The sequence below is a fragment of the Dama dama genome, chromosome 15 (genome assembly GCF_033118175.1).
Source record: "Dama dama isolate Ldn47 chromosome 15, ASM3311817v1, whole genome shotgun sequence".
NCBI lineage: Eukaryota > Metazoa > Chordata > Mammalia > Artiodactyla > Cervidae > Dama > Dama dama.
In genome coordinates, this window is record NC_083695.1 from 72255247 (window position 1) to 72272449 (window position 17203).

Consider the following 17203-nt stretch of genomic DNA (forward strand, 5'->3'; position numbering starts at 1 on the left):
AAAGACCTGGACAATATATCCTTAAGGACACCGAGCTACTGGACCATGAGATAAGTGGTTTCTTCTCTGAATCTTCTGAACTTCAGTTTTAAAATGGCTTAATTCTAACTGGCACCTTGCTCCATAGGTCTCTTGCAATAGTAGTAAATAGGAATTACAAATAGCACATCCAGTCATTCACTAATTTATTCAATGACTATTTGTTGAGTTCTTAATATATTGCTAGATACTGGGGACAGTAATAGAAAGATGGCTCCACCCTTGTAGAGTTTACATTCCGGTGAGGGAGGGAAAGCACTGCTAGAAATGGGCCATCAATCGCCCAGTGGTGATAATCACACCACACCATCTATAATATTTCTGTGCCAGCAGCACCAAGTCAGAAACCCAGGTGGGTTGTGTGCAGGGTGTTTACAAGCCAAGTTTAGAGCAAAAAAGACCTGTATTTGAATACTGATCATATCCTTTTGTGAAATGTTTAATATCTGTCAACTTTCTTAGTCTTTACAGACTTGTGATCCCTCTTCTATAATATTTAGATTATGGTGAGGCTCTGAGAATCAAATTGGATTATGTGTATGTGTCAGGGTCCCCAAGACATCCTCTCCCAGATTTAGTGATTTGCTGGAAGGACTTGTAAGTCTCAGCATATAGTCATACTTCAGACTTTGATTCATTACACTGATCAGCAGAGCAAGATCAACAAAGAGAAAAGGCCTGTGGGACAAAGCCTGTAGGAAACAAAGTGCAAATTTCCAAGAGTCCTCTCCCATGGAGTCCCACAGGACATGCATAATTCCTCCAGCAATGAGTTAGAGCAACACGTGTGAAGGGCTGTTTACCAGGAAAGCTCACTGCAAACTCAGTGGCCGTGGCTGCTACTGAGGACTGATCAGACAGCCACCCTCTGCCTAGTGCACAAAATTTCCAGACTTCCTGAGGAAAATATTTTTTTCAGAATAAACATGTATGTGTGTGCGCTTAGTCTCTCAGTCATATCCAACTCTTTGCCACTCCATGGACTGTAGTCTACCAGCTCCTCTGTCCACAGAATTCTCCAGCAAAAATACTGGTATGGGCAGCCATTCCCTTCTCCAGGGGATCTTCCTGACCCAGGGATCAAACCCAGATCTCCTGCATTGCAGGCAGATTCTTGACCATGTGAACCACCAGGGAAGCCCTAGAATAAACCATATTATTGCCTTAAAAAAAAAAAAAAATTCTAGGCAGAGTGAACCAGTCCTATCAGCTAGCTGTTGACTGGAAACACTCTCAGAGCCAAGTTCCCTTATGCCAGAAAAGGGCCAGTCTTACACACAGGTCTTTTTTAAAAACAAATTCACTTTCCTCTGTTCCAGCGACCTGCCCCACCCATGTTCCTAATTCTCCCAAGAGTGGACCTTGTCTGCTGGGCACAAAGACCAGTGTACTTCAGTGGAAAAAAAACAACAACAAGGAACAGGTTTATATTGTGGGTTATGGGCATGAAGGAGGAAATGTTCCTTGAAACTTTTATTCTGCTCATAATTCCCTCCAAATCAATCATGGCTGCATTTATCAGACAGTTATTATAGTGGAAACTGCTCTTGTCCTCACCTTGGGCCATTAGCTAACAAAAGTAGCTATTAGCCACCCATAATAACCAATCTCACACAGATTATTAGATTTTTATTAAAAAGAACACTCTTTGACAGTGAGAATTTTAGGAGTTTCCTGTATTCCCTTCTGAATCTTCCCAGCTCTCTTCTCTCCAATCCATGGTTTATCTCTAGATTGAAGCCTGGAGCTTCTGGCTCAGGTTCTTTGCTCTAAAAAGCTGTTTCGTGTTGTTCCTTGAGATTATGTTTACCCCAAAGTACTTGTCCTGAAACTAGCATATATGTGGCTGTGCTTGATGGTGTTCTAATTCATGGAAGCTCCACCCCTTTTGTGTTTGGCATGAATTTAGTGAGAAGAGGACTTCCCAGGTGACGCTAGTGGTAAAGAACTCACCTGGCAATGCAGGAAACGTAAGAGACGCAGGTTCAATCCCTGAATCGGGAAGATCTCCTGAAATAGGAATTGGCACCCCACTCCAGTATTCTTGCCTGGAAGATTCCATGGGCAGAGGAGCCTGGCAGGCTACAGTCCATAAGGTCACAAGGAGTCAAATAAGACTGAGAGACTGACACAGTAGGGAGAAGGAGGTCTCATTTTATATTTGAGGGCATCAAAATACCCAACAATGTAAGTCTTAGATGAGTGGAGATGTCTGTGTAGCAGAAAACTGAGAAGCCTGTCCAGTGCTGCGAATCATAGCAATGTCGAAAAAGTGCAGGTTTCTCATGAGCTGGCCCGCAGGATGGGCTCTGCACATTTTGAGGGAGAGAGCTAAGAATAGGAGCATTATCTAAAATATAGTTCAAATGAACTTATTTACAAGACAGAAACAGATTCACAGACATAGAAAACAAACTTATGTTCACCAAAGGGGAATAGGGTGGGGGTAAATTAGAAGTATGTGATAACAGATGCACACTACTGTATATAAGATAAATAAGCAACAAGGATTTACTGCACAACACAGGGAACTGTATTCAATATCTTATAATAACCTAGAATAGAAAAAAGAATATATGTATGTATGTAGGTATGTATGTATAACTAAATCACTTTGCTTACACCTGAAACTAATGCAATATTGTAAATCAACTATACTTCAATTAAAAAACAAAATAGAAGCATTGACCTTGAGGATAAAGGGACTCTATTCCTATCTCAGGGAGAGTGAGAAATCTGAATGTGGGCATGAAGAAGGACTCAGAGGTGTTAAAGTAAGACCCAGGTTTCTCATCTCCCTCCGAGGATATGGCCTGGTCAGGGAACCCTTCCCATTGCCATATTCTCTTCCACAAAGATCAATAAAACACAAACAGCAAAGAGAGTTTAACCAGATGAACTCCTAAAATTGAGTGAAGAAATGAAAAGTAGCCAGTATTTTCTCACACCTGTATTGTTTAAATTCTAGCCCACAATCAAACCAGACTTACTAATTGAAAATAATTAAGCCTTTAGCCAAATGTATATCTGAAGTGACAGGTTTGAAATTATTTGTTAGAAGAAATCTTGAAATGCTGTATGCTTGGGGTCAGCTGAGAGAGCTGCAAGCAGAGCGTGTTTTCACACAGTAGATACACAGATTCTTGAATACTTTGTTGATTGTTCAGAAAAATACCATCGGGACAGTGGCAAGCAGGTCTGGCTGATCTCCTCATCTGATCTCAGTTCCTGTCCAAACACCTTTTCTCCCGATATAAATTTACCTATGACACCAGGAGGTATGAATGTGATTCACAATAATGCCCAGTCTTGTAAGAGAGACTTTAACCCAGTGATAAACAGGAGCCATGATAGTGTGGTGGTGGTGGAAATAGTGTCAGCCCATAATTAGCTATGTGATACTTTTAATATCCCCAGATCACCTTCATATGTTCTTATTTCTGTAAGGAAGGCAAAGGACCGTGTGACAGCCTGTGGCTCAGACAGTAAAGCGTCTGCCTACAATGCGGGAGACCTGGGTTCGATCTCTGGGTTGGGGAGATCCCCTGGAGAAGGAAATGGCAACCCACTCCAGTACTCTTGCCTGGGAAATTCTGTGGACAGAGGAGCCTGGTAGGCTACAGTCCATGGGGTTGCAAAGAGTTGGACACGACTGAGCGACTTCACTTTCACTTTCTGTAAAATAGAAGAAAAGGTCATACAGCTAAAATTAAATAGGAGCAGAAGTAAAAAGTATCTTTCTGCTTTCTGCCTTTTAAACTGAGCCATCTCCAAAATAACCAAGGATGTCATTAGTGAAGGCCTGGTGGCCTGGAAAATGCCCCACCCATGAGAAGAACTCAAGGTCCCAAGGATAAAGAGATGTCCTTGCTACAGCTGTGACCTTTAGTTACTTTAGCTCTTCAACATTATCATGTTAGAAACTAGAAAATGTGTTCCAGCAAAGTGTGGGCAGATAACCAGAACATTTTAGTTGGATCTGGTGAAGTAGAAAGGATGTAAGAAAGGGAAAAGTGGAGGAAGGGAGCAAAGGGAGGAAAGGAAGTGGGTGAGGAAAAAAAGAAAACGAAAAAGAAAGGGGTAAGGGCTGGGGAGAAAATCCCACGGAGTTAAAAAAAATAACATATCTGCCCCACAAATGCAGTGCTGACTCATTAACATTTTTCTTCAGTGTTTTCCTCCTCTCATATTATTTTGAAAATGAATTAAATTAAAATTCTCACTTATTATGCATAGAATGGGTTCCAATCTATTGTCTTACTTGCTAGTTTAGAGCTTGAGACTGCTTACATCAGTTTTCTGAGGAGCAAAAAAGAAGAGTTTGGTCACCTTTTGGCAAACAGCTTTTAAAATTATTATTATTTGGGAACCTGGCATTTATTTCTCTTCGATTTAAGGAGACAGGCTTTTTCCTTTTTAGAATACAGCCCTGCCAGCTTCTGAATGACACCCACTAAGTTGTGCAGATGACAGGCACAATGGCCGATTGTTGAACAAGATGGGACCAATTAACAATTGAGGATAATGCAGAGGCCTCCATACAATGCACCGACCCCCAATCACAATACAGGCTAATCAGCAGACATGCAAGAGATCGCTCTTTATCTTCCTATTTATTGGCTAAGTGTCCGGTAAACTAGCTTTGTCCTTAGATTTGTGGTTCATAAGCATTTGTGGTTGGGATCATCAGATGGAAGTTAAGTTCAGATGTCACTCAATCTGAAGCCCGAATTGAGTTCCCTGTTGTTTGCAGTGCTTCATTTCAAGCACATACACACACACATACACACACATCTCAACATCTGTGAGTTTGCGATTGTTGTTTTATTATAGGTGATGGTAAAGATAAAGATTCTGGGAAGGTGAGCTTTTGTTTATTTCAGGAATAGAAACACTGACATTGTTCTCCTTTTTCCCTTAGGTCCTGTGGAGCATGTTCATCTCCGAGTTCCATTTGTTGCCATAAGAAATAAGGAGGTCAACATCAGTGCAGTTGTGTGGCCCAGCCAACTGGGAACTCTTACGTATTTCTGGTGGTTCGGCAATAGTACAAAGGTTTGGCCCTTATCAATTAGTATCTGCTTAGATTTGACCCTTTCTGATTGGTATCTGCTTAGATGTTCCCATGTTCTAACTTCTGTTTGATGCTGAGATCACAGGGGGATGTGGGCAATAACAGATAAGCTTGAAATCCATGGCAATGAATATGACATACCTTCCCACACCAAGTTCATTGCTATAACAAGAGAACTTCAAATAATCCTAAGAAAGAAAAGATTATACAAACCTGGTTGTTCTCGCTCCTCTGACCAATTTTTCTAATATTCATTTTGCTCTGTTTTTTTTTTTTTTTTAATCCTAGCCTTTCTACTCATTAGGTGTATAACATCAAGAAAGTCATTTAATGGTAAATAATCTGCCTGCAATGCAGGTGACTGGGGTTCAATCCCTGGGTTGGGAAAATCCCCTGGAGAAGGGCATGAAAACGCATTCCAGCATTCTTGCCTGGAGAATCCCATGGAGAGAGGAACCTGGAGGTTACAGTCCATGGGTCGCAAAGAGTTGAACATGACTGAGCAACTAAGACACACACACACACATCGAGAAGGTCACTTCAGTTCAGTTCAGTCACTCAGTTGTGTCTGACTTTGCGACCCCATAGACTGCAGCACCCCAGGCGTCCCTGTCCATCACCAACTTCCAGAGTTTACTCAAACTCATGTCCATTGAGTCAGTGATGCCATCCAACCATCTAATCTTCTGTCATCCCCTTCTCCTCCTGCCTTTAATCTTTCCCAGCACCAAGGTCTTTTCTTTTTTTTTTTTTTTTTTAATTTTTTTTATTATTATTATTATTATTTTTTTTTTCCAGTGGGTTTTGTCATACATTGATATGAATCAGCCATGGATTTACATGTATTCCCCATCCCGATCCCCCCTCCCACCTCCCTCTCCACCCGATTCCTCTGGGTCTTCCCAGTGCACCAGGCCGGAGCACTTGTCTCGTGCATCCCACCTGGGCTGGTGATCTGTTTCACCATAGATAGTATACATGCTGTTCTTTTGAAATATCCCACCCTCACATTCTCCCACAAAGTTCAAAAGTCTGTTCTGTATTTCTGTGTCTCTTTTTCTGTTCTGCATATAGGGTTATCGTTATCACCTTTCTAAATTCCATATACATGTGTCAGTATGCTGTAATGTTCTTTATCTTTCTGGCTTACTTCACTCTGTATAAGGGGCTCCAGCTTCATCCATCTCATTAGGACTGGTTCAAATGAATTCTTTTTAATGGCTGAGTAATATTCCATGGTGTATATGTACCACAGCTTTCTTATCCATTCATCTGCTGATGGGCATCTAGGTTGCTTCCATGTCCTGGCTATTATAAACAGTGCTGCGATGAACATTGGGGTGCACGTGTCTCTTTCAGATCTGGTTTCCTCAGTGTGTATGCCCAGAAGTGGGATTGCTGGGTCATATGGCAGTTCTATTTCCAGTTTTTAAAGAAATCTCCACACTGTTTTCCATAGCGGCTGTACTAGTTTGCATTCCCACCAACAGTGTAAGAGGGTTCCCTTTTCTCCACACCCTCTCCAGCATTTATTGCTTGTAGACTTTTGGATAGCAGCCATCCTGACTGGTGTGTAATGGTACCTCATTGTGGTTTTGATTTGCATTTCTCTGATAATGAGTGATGTTGAGCATCTTTTCATGTGTTTGTTAGCCATCTGTATGTCTTCTTTGGAGAAATGTCTGTTTAGTTCTTTGGCCCATTTTTTGATTGGGTCACTTATTTTTCTGGAATTGAGCTTCAGGAGTTGCTTGTATATTTTTGAGATTAATCCTTTGTCTGTTTCTTCATTTGCTATTATTTTCTCCCAATCTAAGGGCTGTCTTTTCACCTTACTTATAGTTTCCTTTGTAGTGCAAAAGCTTTTAAGTTTCATTAGGTCCCATTTGTTTAGTTTTGCTTTTATTTCCAATATTCTGGGAGGTGGGTCATAGAGGATCTTGCTGTGATTTATGTCGGAGAGTGTTTTGCCTATGTTCTCCTCTAGGAGTTTTATAGTTTCTGGTCTTACATTTAGATCTTTAATCCATTTTGAGTTTATTTTTGTGTATGGTGTTAGAAAGTGTTCTAGTTTCATTCTTTTACAAGTGGTTGACCAGTTTTCCCAGCACCACTTGTTAAAGAGGTTGTCCTTTTTCCATTGTATATCCTTGCCTCCTTTGTCAAAGATAAGGTGTCCATAGGTTCGTGGATTTATCTCTGGGCTTTCTATTCTGTTCCATTGATCTATATTTCTGTCTTTGTGCCAGTACCATACTGTCTTGATGACTGTGGCTTTGTAGTAGAGTCTGAAGTCAGGCAGGTTGATTCCTCCAGCTCCATTCTTCTTTCTCAAGATTACTTTGGCTATTCGAGGTTTTTTGTATTTCCCTACAAATTGTGAAATTCTTTGGTCTAGTTCTGTGAAAAATACCGTTGGTAGCTTGATAGGGATTGCATTGAATCTATAGACTGCTTTGGGTAGAATAGCCATTTTGACAATATTAATTCTTCCAATCCATGAACACGGTATGTTTCTCCATCTGTTTGTGTCCTCTTTGATTTCTTTCATCAGTGTTTTATAGTTTTCTATGTATAGGTCCTTTGTTTCTTTAGGTAGATATACTCGTAAGTATTTTATTCTTTTTGTTGCAATGGTGAATGGTATTGTTTCCTTAATTTCTCTTTCTGTTTTCTCATTGTTAGTATATAGGAATGCAAGGGATTTCTGTGTGTTAATTTTATATCCTGCAACTTTACTATATTCATTGATTAGCTCTAGTAATTTTCTGGTAGAGTCTTTAGGGTTTTCTATGTAGAGGATCATGTCATCTGCAAACAGTGAGAGTTTTACTTCTTCTTTTCCTATCTGGATTCCTTTTACTTCTTTTTCTGCTCTGATTGCTGTGGCCAGAACTTCCAACACTATGTTGAATAGTAGTGGTGAGAGTGGGCACCCTTGTCTTGTTCCTGATTTCAGGGGAAATGCCTTCAATTTTTCACCATTGAGGGTGATGCTTGCTGTGGGTTTGTCATATATAGCTTTTATTATGTTGAGGTATGTTCCTTCTATTCCTGCTTTTTGGAGAGTTTTAATCATAAATGAGTGTTGAATTTTGTCAAAGGCTTTCTCTGCATCTATTGAGATAATCATATGGTTTTTATCTTTCAATTTGTTAATGTGGTGTATTACATTGATTGATTTGCGGATATTAAAGAATCCTTGCATTCCTGGGATAAAGCCCACTTGGTCATGGTGTATGATTTTTTTAATATGTTGTTGGATTCTGTTTGCTAGAATTTTGTTAAGGATTTTTGCATCTATGTTCATCAGTGATATTGGCCTGTAGTTTTCTTTTTTTGTGGCATCTTTGTCTGGTTTTGGAATTAGAGTGATGGTGGCCTCATAGAATGAGTTTGGAAGCTTACCTTCTTCTGCAATTTTCTGGAAGAGTTTGAGTAAGATAGGTGTTAGCTCTTCTCTAAATTTTTGGTAGAATTCAGCTGTGAAGCCATCTGGTCCTGGGCTTTTGTTTGCTGGAAGATTTTTGATGACAGTTTCGATTTCCTTGCTTGTGATGGGTCTGTTAAGATCTTCTATTTCTTCCTGGTTCAGTTTTGGAAAGTTATACTTTTCTAAGAATTTGTCCATTTCATCCAAGTTGTCCATTTTATTGGCATAGAGCTGCTGGTAGTAGTCTCTTATGATCCTTTGTATTTCAGTGTTGTCTGTTGTGATCTCTCCATTTTCATTTCTAATTTTGTTAGTTTGGTTTTTCTCTCTTTGTTTCTTAATGAGTCTTGCTAATAGGTTTGTCAAATGAGTCAGTTCTTCGCATCAGGTGGCCAAAGTATTGGAGTTTCAGCTTTAGCATCAGTCCCTCCAATGAATATTCAGGACTGATTTCCTTTGGGATCAACTGGTTGAATCTCCTTACAATCCAAGGGACTCTCAAGAGTCTTCTCCAACACCACAGTTCAAAATCATCAGTTCTCCAGCACTCAGCTTTCTTTATAGTCCAACTCTCACATCCATACATGACTACTAGAAAAACCATAGCTTTGACTAGATGGACCTTTGTTGGCAATGTAATGTCTCTGCTTTTTAATATGCTGGCTAAGTTGGTCACAGCTTTTCTTCCAAGGAGCAAGTGTCTTTTAATTTCATGGCTGCAGTCACCATCTGCAGTGATTTTGGAGCCCCCAAAAATAAAGTCTGTCACTGTTTCCACTGTTTCTCCATGTATTTACCATGAAGTGATGGGACTGGATGCCATGATCTTAGTTTTCTGAATGTTGAGCTTTAAGCCAACTTTTTCACTCACCTCTTTCACTTTCATCAAGAAGTTCTTTTGTTCATTTTCACTTTCTGCCATAAGGGTGGTGTCATCTGCATATCTGAGGTTATTGATATTACTCCTGAAAATCTTGATTCCAGCTTGTGCTTCATCCAGTCCAGCATTTCTCCTGATGTACTCTGCATGTAAGTTAAATAAGCAGGGTGACAACATACAGCCTTGATGTACTCCTTTCCCAGTACCAGTCTGTTGTTCCGTGTCCAGTTCTAACTGTTGCTTCTTGACCTGCATACAGATTTCTCAGGAGGCAGGTCAGGTGTTCTGGTATTCCCATCTCTTTAAGAATTTTCCACAATTTGTTGTGATCCACACAGTCAAAGGCTTTGGCATAGTCAATAAGGTACACAAAGGCAAAATGGTTGTCTGAGGAGGCCTTACAAATAGCTGTGAAAAGAAGAGAAGCTAAAGGCAAAGGAGGAAAGGAAAGATATACCCATTGGAATGCAGAGTTCCAAACAATAGCAAGGAGAGATAAGAAAGCCTTTCTCAATGATCAGTGCAAAGAAACAGAGGAAAGCAATAGAATGGGAAAGACTAGAAATCTCTCCAAGAAAATTAGAGATACCAAAGGAACATTTCATGAAGAGATGGGCACAATAAAGGACAGAAATGGTATGGACCTAACAGAAGCAGAAGATATTAAGAAGAGGTGGCAAGAATACACAGAACTGTACAAAAAAATACTCAGTTGCCATGTAATAATTCCTTTTAAAAAAGAATGGAACAATGCCAGTTTTGTTTGTTTGTTCAAGATGAACAAAGAGAACTTCAGCTCTTGCATGATAAGAGTAAGATATGATTCATTCCTGCTCTTATTTTAACATAAAAAAGTGTTTTTTACTGAAGTAGAGTTGATTTACAGTATTGTGAGTCCTGCTTTTGTTAAGGGAGGCAGCATTATATGGTGCTAAGTAAAATGAAGCACCATATAATGGTGCTTAGTAAGAAAACTAAGATCATTGAAAAAGCAAGAGAGTTCCAGAAAAACATCTACTTTTGCTTTATTGACTACTCTAAAGCCTAGGCTGTGCAGATCACAACAAACTTGGAAAATTTTTCAATAGATGGAAATACCAGACCCCTTACCTGCCTCCTGAGAAGTCTGTATGCAGGTCAGGAAGCAGCAGTTAGAACTGGACATGGAACAACAGACTGGTTCCAAATAGGGAAAGGAGTACATCAAGGCTGTATATTGTCACCCTGCTTATTTAACTTATATGCAGAGTATATCATGCGAAATGCCAAGCTGGATAAAGCACAAGCTGGAATGAAGACTGCTGGGAGAAATATCAATAACCTCAGATACACAGATGACACCACCCTTATGGCAGAAAGGAAAGAACTAAAGAGCCTCTTGATGAAAGTGAAAGAGGAGAGTGAAAAGGTTGGCTTAAAACTCAACATTCAGAAAGCTAAGATCATGGCATCCAGTCCCATCACTTCATGGCAAACAGAAGCGGAAACAATGGAAACAGTGAGGAAGTTTACTTTTGGGGGCTCCAAAATCACTGCGGATGGTGACTGCAGCCATGAAATTAAAAGACACTTGCTCCTTGGAAGAAAAGTTATGACCAACCGAGATAGCATCTTAAAAAGCAGAGACATTACTTTGCCAACAAAGGTCCATCAATAAAAGCTATGGTTTTTCCAGTAGTCATGTATGGATGTGAGAGTTGGACTATAAAGAAAGCTGAGTGCCAAAGAATTGGTACTTTTGATCTGTGGTGTTGGAGAAGACTCTTGAGAGTTCCTTGGACAGCAAGGAGATCCAACCAGTTGATCCTAAAGGAAATCAGTCCTGAATATTCATTGGAAGGACTGATGTTGAAGCTGAAACTCCAATACTTTGGCCACCTGATGTGAGGAACTGACTCATTGGAAAAGACCCTGATTCTGGGAAAGGTTGAAGGCAGAAGGAGAAGGAGACGACAGAGGATGAGATGGTTGGATGGCATCACCGACTCAATGGACATGAGTTTGAGTAAACTCTGGGAGTTGGTGATGGACAGGAAGGCCTGGCGTGCTGTGGTCCATTGGGTCACAAAGATTAGAACAGGACTGAGTGACTGAACTGATTATATGGGGGAGAGAATATCCACTGAGGGTTCAGAGATAAAAGGGTTAGATTTCTAGCACTGCTGCATGTTGTTTGTGTGAGCTTGATCAAGTGGTTCAACCTAACATTTAATGCACTCAACTGCAAACTGAGAGACTAATGCCTATGTCATCTTGATTTTTGTGAAAACCAAGTAAAATAATCTGTGTTTCCCTGGCATAGATTCAGTTCAGTTCAGTTCAGTCTCTCAGTCATGTCCGACTCTTTGCCACCCCATGGATCACAGCACGCCAGGCCACCCTGTCCATCACATAGATTTGGTACTCACTAAATGATGCTCTTTTTTTTTTGGGGGGGGGGGGTGCTTATAAAAAAATGGCAGTTAGGATGGGTTGATAAAAGACAATTAGATTTATAGGACCCCAAGGATAATTTTCTGTTTGTATCATTTGTGCTGTGTACTTTTAATTTCTTAATATAGGCTATGATGCTTTTTCATTTCTGGTGTTATTGTTCACTGGGACGATAGGTAAGGAGGTTAGTTAATAAGATGCCCATTTGGTACATTAGAGTCTTGAAGCTCCCTATGTGAGATGAGCATTCTAAAGGCAAACATCTGGTTCACTCTTGAGCCAGAACCCAGGCGTCCTCACTCCCATCTGTACCAGTACCTTTCCCAGCCCCAGGATGCTTTCTTTGCGTCACTCAGTTTCTCTGGGAGCTCACAAAGTGAAGTGAAGTAAAAGATACTCAGTCATGTCCGACTCTTTGCAACCCCATGGACTATACAGTCCATGGAATTCTCCAGGCCAGAATACTGGAGTGGGTTGCCATTCCCTTCCCCAGGGGATCTTCCCCACCCAGGGATTGAACCCAGGTCTCCCAAATTGCAGGCAGATTCTTTACTAGCTGAGTCACAAGAGAAGCCCAAGAGCTCATAGACCCTAAACTTCTGCTTCAAACACTAGCAGACATAAAAATGGTGAAAGAAAATGTTTTCTGGGAGGAGAACATCTGGAAGAGAAGGATTTTAAGTTCATTTCACCTCAGAGGATGTGAGGTTTGGGCTGTCCAGCCAAGGGCTTCTTTTCTCATAGTGTTTGTTCACCTGGTGGACTTTCCAGGGAGATGACTGTGTACAGAGGGCAGATCTTGGCCATCATAAACACAATGATTTACTCAACTGCCCACAAGGAACTGAGGACAGTGCTTCTCTGTGGAACCAGTTTTTTTCTTTGTGTGTTGATTCTATTACCTGAAATAACAGACTGTGTCTAATAAATATTTGATCAATGGAGAAGTGGACAGTGTGATTGGAGAGTCATTTCTATTTTTCAGATAATCATCTGCATTAGTTTGAAGCTCAGTGGACTTTTCTCTAAGTCAAGGATAATAACATCTAATTCATGAACATCACTGAGTTATTATTTGAAATTATCTACCTCTCTGTCTAATTTATATTGTGCCATATTATGAGGGGGAAATTTTTAAATTGCAGAATGCCATTGTAGTTTTTTGTTTTTTTTTTTTTTTTTTAAATGACGATGAGCTGAAGTATTCCTTTGGTTAGGAATTCCATCTATAATGAGCACAAAGTGTTGTAAAAATACTTAGATATCAAAGATCTTGCTGCTTGGTTTTTGTTTCCAAAGAGCCAAGAGAATGGGAGTACATTTGAGGCATTCAAACAGAGTGGTATTGAAATGAGACACGCCTGGCTTGGGGTCTTGATACAGGTGCTTCTTTGTTCTGTGTCTTTGATCAAATCAGGTAATTTCTCTGTGCCTCAGTTTTGTTCATTGTAATGTCAGAGTAAGGCTAGCAGAGACTATATTCTAGTATTGCTTTGAAGATTAATAAGGAAAGGTACTTAAGTGCTTAGAACATATCTAAGCACCTGAATATATCAGTCACTGTTGTGCTTATCCTTTGTATCAATGGGATATACCTCTTGGGGGGCAAATCTGACATGGTTCCTCAGATTTCTCTCCCACCTCTAAGCATGGTTATTCTGCCTAGTTAAAAAAGATATATTTTCAGTGCTTTTGCCAGCATCAAGACGGAAACACATTAAGGTGGCCAGAGTGCTGAAAAGTTGATCCAGTGAGAATTTTCCTGGCAAATGAGTTTCTTTGGGTGCTTGGTGAGTGCTCTGAGGGTCAAGCTATTTGGCTGCCCTTGATAAACAAACTAATCTGTGAAAGGAGCTAATATTAATTTTGAGCATTTATTTCTACTATTGTCTTTATATACATTATTGTATTTAGTCATCAGAATATCACTGATGAAAGAGAAATTGGCTTGTGTGTGTATAGCTGTGTGTTGTGACCAGGTAAATTGGACAGTTTCACCCCAGTGGTTGAATTAAGTCAACCTCCCAGTAAGAATCAGTTGAGGGTCTTCCCTGTTGGTTCAGTGGCTAAGACTCCTCTTTCCCAATGCAGAGAACCTGGGTTCGATCCCTGGTTGGGAAACTAGATCCCTTGTGTACAACTAAGAGTTCACATGCCACAACTAAGACGTGGCGCAGGCCAAATGAATAAATAAACAAAATTGTATTAAAAAAAGAATCAGTTGACTCCCCCCCAAACATTTATAGTCAACCCTCTGTTTGGTGCCCTTAGGAATAGAAGAACGCTTTGTCTCTGCCTTTAAGGAAATTACATTTCTGATAAGAAGGAACGATGAATACACACACAGTTATTGGTGATCAAGTATGATGATGTATATATAAATGGAAGAGATCAAGTGTTCCTAAAATCCAACTGTAGGCCCATATACCTGCAAACCTATTAGCAGATGTGAAATTATATCAGTAGTTCCATGGATCTTTCTCAAGAACTTGTATTTTGTGCTAGCTGTTATGAGGAACACAAAAACAGTGTAAATTTCATTTGTTCCCCTTAAGACACAATCTATTTGAGAATATGAGGTTAACACCTAAGAATAGATACTATAAGCTATGGTAATAGGAATATAACTTTATTTGCCCAGCCAAGCAGCTCAGGGGGTGATGGATGCAGGGCTTCTTGGTCTTAAAGCAAGTCGTGTATGGAGCTGGTCTTAAGCTGGCGTTGAAGGAGCAATAGAATTGGGGCAGAAAGGAGGGAAGGGATTTGTATGCAGTGGTAAGGCTTTGGGTGTGTTTTTGTTCTGTGTAGATTGATTCTACCAAAGTGGGATTCATTTGGGATAAATTGCATAACAACTAAAATTGGAGAGGATAGGTGACAAATGGCTTTAAATGACATAAATGAATACATTTTATTTTGCCATAGAAATTCAGATTTAGAACAGGATATTGTAAGATAGCAGGCTTTCCAGGTGGCTTAGTGGTAAAGAACCCACCTGCCAGTGCAGGAGACTTAAGAAAAGTGAGTTTGATCCCTGGGTTGAAAGATCCCATGGAGGAGGGCATGGCAACCCACTCCAGAATTCTTCCTTGGGGAATCCCATGGACAGAGGAGCCTGGCCAGCTGCAGTCCATAGAATTGCACAAAGTCAGACTTGACTGAAGCAAGTGAACACACATGCACATGTTATTGTGGAATCTGCTGAAACTTTTAGGGGAGATAAGCATAGTGATTGCATATTCTGTCTAATTTGGGAATAGCAAGTTTTTATCAAGGTATACATTTTTTTTTTTCAAGGTATACATTTAAACTGTGGACATTTTATAATATTCTATGTTGATTTACTGTGTTTGAGAAAATGGTGTAGGCTGCATCCACACATTTACTTGAAGCTCCTGGATCTATTATTCAGGTGGATATCTTCTAACTATGTAGTCGCTCAAGAGCTTTGCTGATGTCTTGCTGGGCTTACTGGATAGTATGTGATCTGTTGCACATGAGGGACTCTTTGTGGGCAGGGATGTAACCCACAACCTACGCAGGTCAAGAGCCTTGCCATGGGCTGTCCATGCAACTTAGACAAAACACAGAGAAGTCAATTGGCCGCGTGTTGAATTTGTAGGCCTCTAAAAGGCCAATTTGCTGGGATTAACAGAGGTCTGGCTTAATAAATGTGTCTGCTTGCCTAATAGATTTAGTAAATGAACCTTAAAATACTTGATTTAATTTAGTGTTGTGCACTAGACATGGGTGGCCAGTGAAGAACTCAAGAATTCCGTGGAGTGTTCCAGCTTTGCAAGTGAGGTGAAATCAGCCGTGATGCCATAATAGCTGATGAAAAACAAAAGCAATTTGAAAAACAAAATTAGCTTCTGCCATCTCTCTAGCGTGGACGCCTATGGTCTACTACCCTGGAGGCCAAGTGTGCTCATTTAACACAGTTTGCTGTGGCTCAGAGCCCTGACTGGCTGGTGGAATGGCATGCTCCCTCCCACCTCAGCTGGCATTTCCTTGCTTGGTTCCTGGATCTGCTAGGAAAGCAGCCAGAGGAGAGAAAGTCAGATCTGCTGGAACGGGAGGAATCCGTCTCCTTTCAGGTTGCCCAGCCCAGTCACCTAAGTCTAAGACAAGAAGAGTGTGCAGAGAAAGAAGAGTGGGGGCCATATAGACCCTTGAGTGCTGAAGATGATGTGGGAGTAGTTCAGATTCCTTGAAAAAAAATAGTGAAAGTCGCTCAGTCGTGTCTGACCCTTTGTGACCCCATGGACTATACAGTCCATGGAATACTCCAGGCCAGAATACTGGAGTGGGTAGCCAGATTCCTTGAAGAGACCACCATTAGGGGAGAAAGGATCCTGATGGTGAGAGGTAGGAAGAGATTAGAGATAGCTGAGGGCAGTAACCAAAACAGAAGGATATAGTTATGGTCAGAGAGAGTAATTTATGGAAGCAAGAAAAAATAAAAACACATCAGTTATTCCTTTGCTGTTTTGTTTCTCTCCCAACATTTTATTATTAAAAACTTCAAACACAAATTAAAATTGAAATAATTTTACGTTGAGTATCCATATACCCACCACCTGTCATTGGAGGAGGGCATGGCAACCCACTCCAGTATTCTTGCCTGGAGAATCCCCACGGACAGAGGAGCTTGGTGGACTTCAGTCCATAGGGTTGCAAAGAGTCGGACATGACTGAGTGACTGAGTACACATAGTCTATCATTAACATCTACTCTGCTTGTTTTATCATGTCTATTTATCTGTCCATCCTTCTATCCAGCCATCAACTGATCTTAATTTTTTAAAATTCGTTTCAGAGTAAATTTCAGACACCTATATGCCTAATCCTAAATGCTTCAGGCTACAAATCATTAGCTAGAGTACTTTACTTATTTACACTTTTTCCCCCATGGAAGTATGAAATGTGTCAGTCATGAAATGGACAGATCTGAAGTCTGTACTTCCTGAGTTCTGAAAAATATACATACCTATAACCCAAACTCCTATCAAGATATATATTATTAGCATTGCTTCCAAAAGTTCTCCATACCCCTTCTCAGTAAATTCCCACCCCAAACCCCAGAACCAGTCACTGTTTTTTCCCATCTTGAATTAGACCTATCTTTTCTATTAATAAAACTTCATATTCATACCATATGAATTCTTTTATATAAGGTTTCTTTAATTTCTTATGGTCTTGGGACTCATCCACTGTTATGTGTATCAATATTTGTTTTTTTATTTTGTTGAATGCATATACTTTGGCTTGTTTATTCATTTTCCTGTTGATAAATTCTTCTAGGTTCATTTCAGTTTTTGGCTACTATGAATGTAACTACTATG

General features: G+C 40.2%; 1 protein-coding gene across 1 annotated transcript in view; it reads left to right on the forward strand.

The window, feature by feature from the left end:
- Window positions 1-17203, forward strand: part of SORCS3 (sortilin related VPS10 domain containing receptor 3) — a 545070-nt gene that overhangs the window by 506222 nt on the left and 21645 nt on the right. Inside the window, exon 20 of the mRNA XM_061163158.1 lies at window positions 4961-5094. Coding sequence (XP_061019141.1) covers window positions 4961-5094 — 134 coding nt within the window. The remainder of the gene's footprint in view (window positions 1-4960; window positions 5095-17203) is intronic.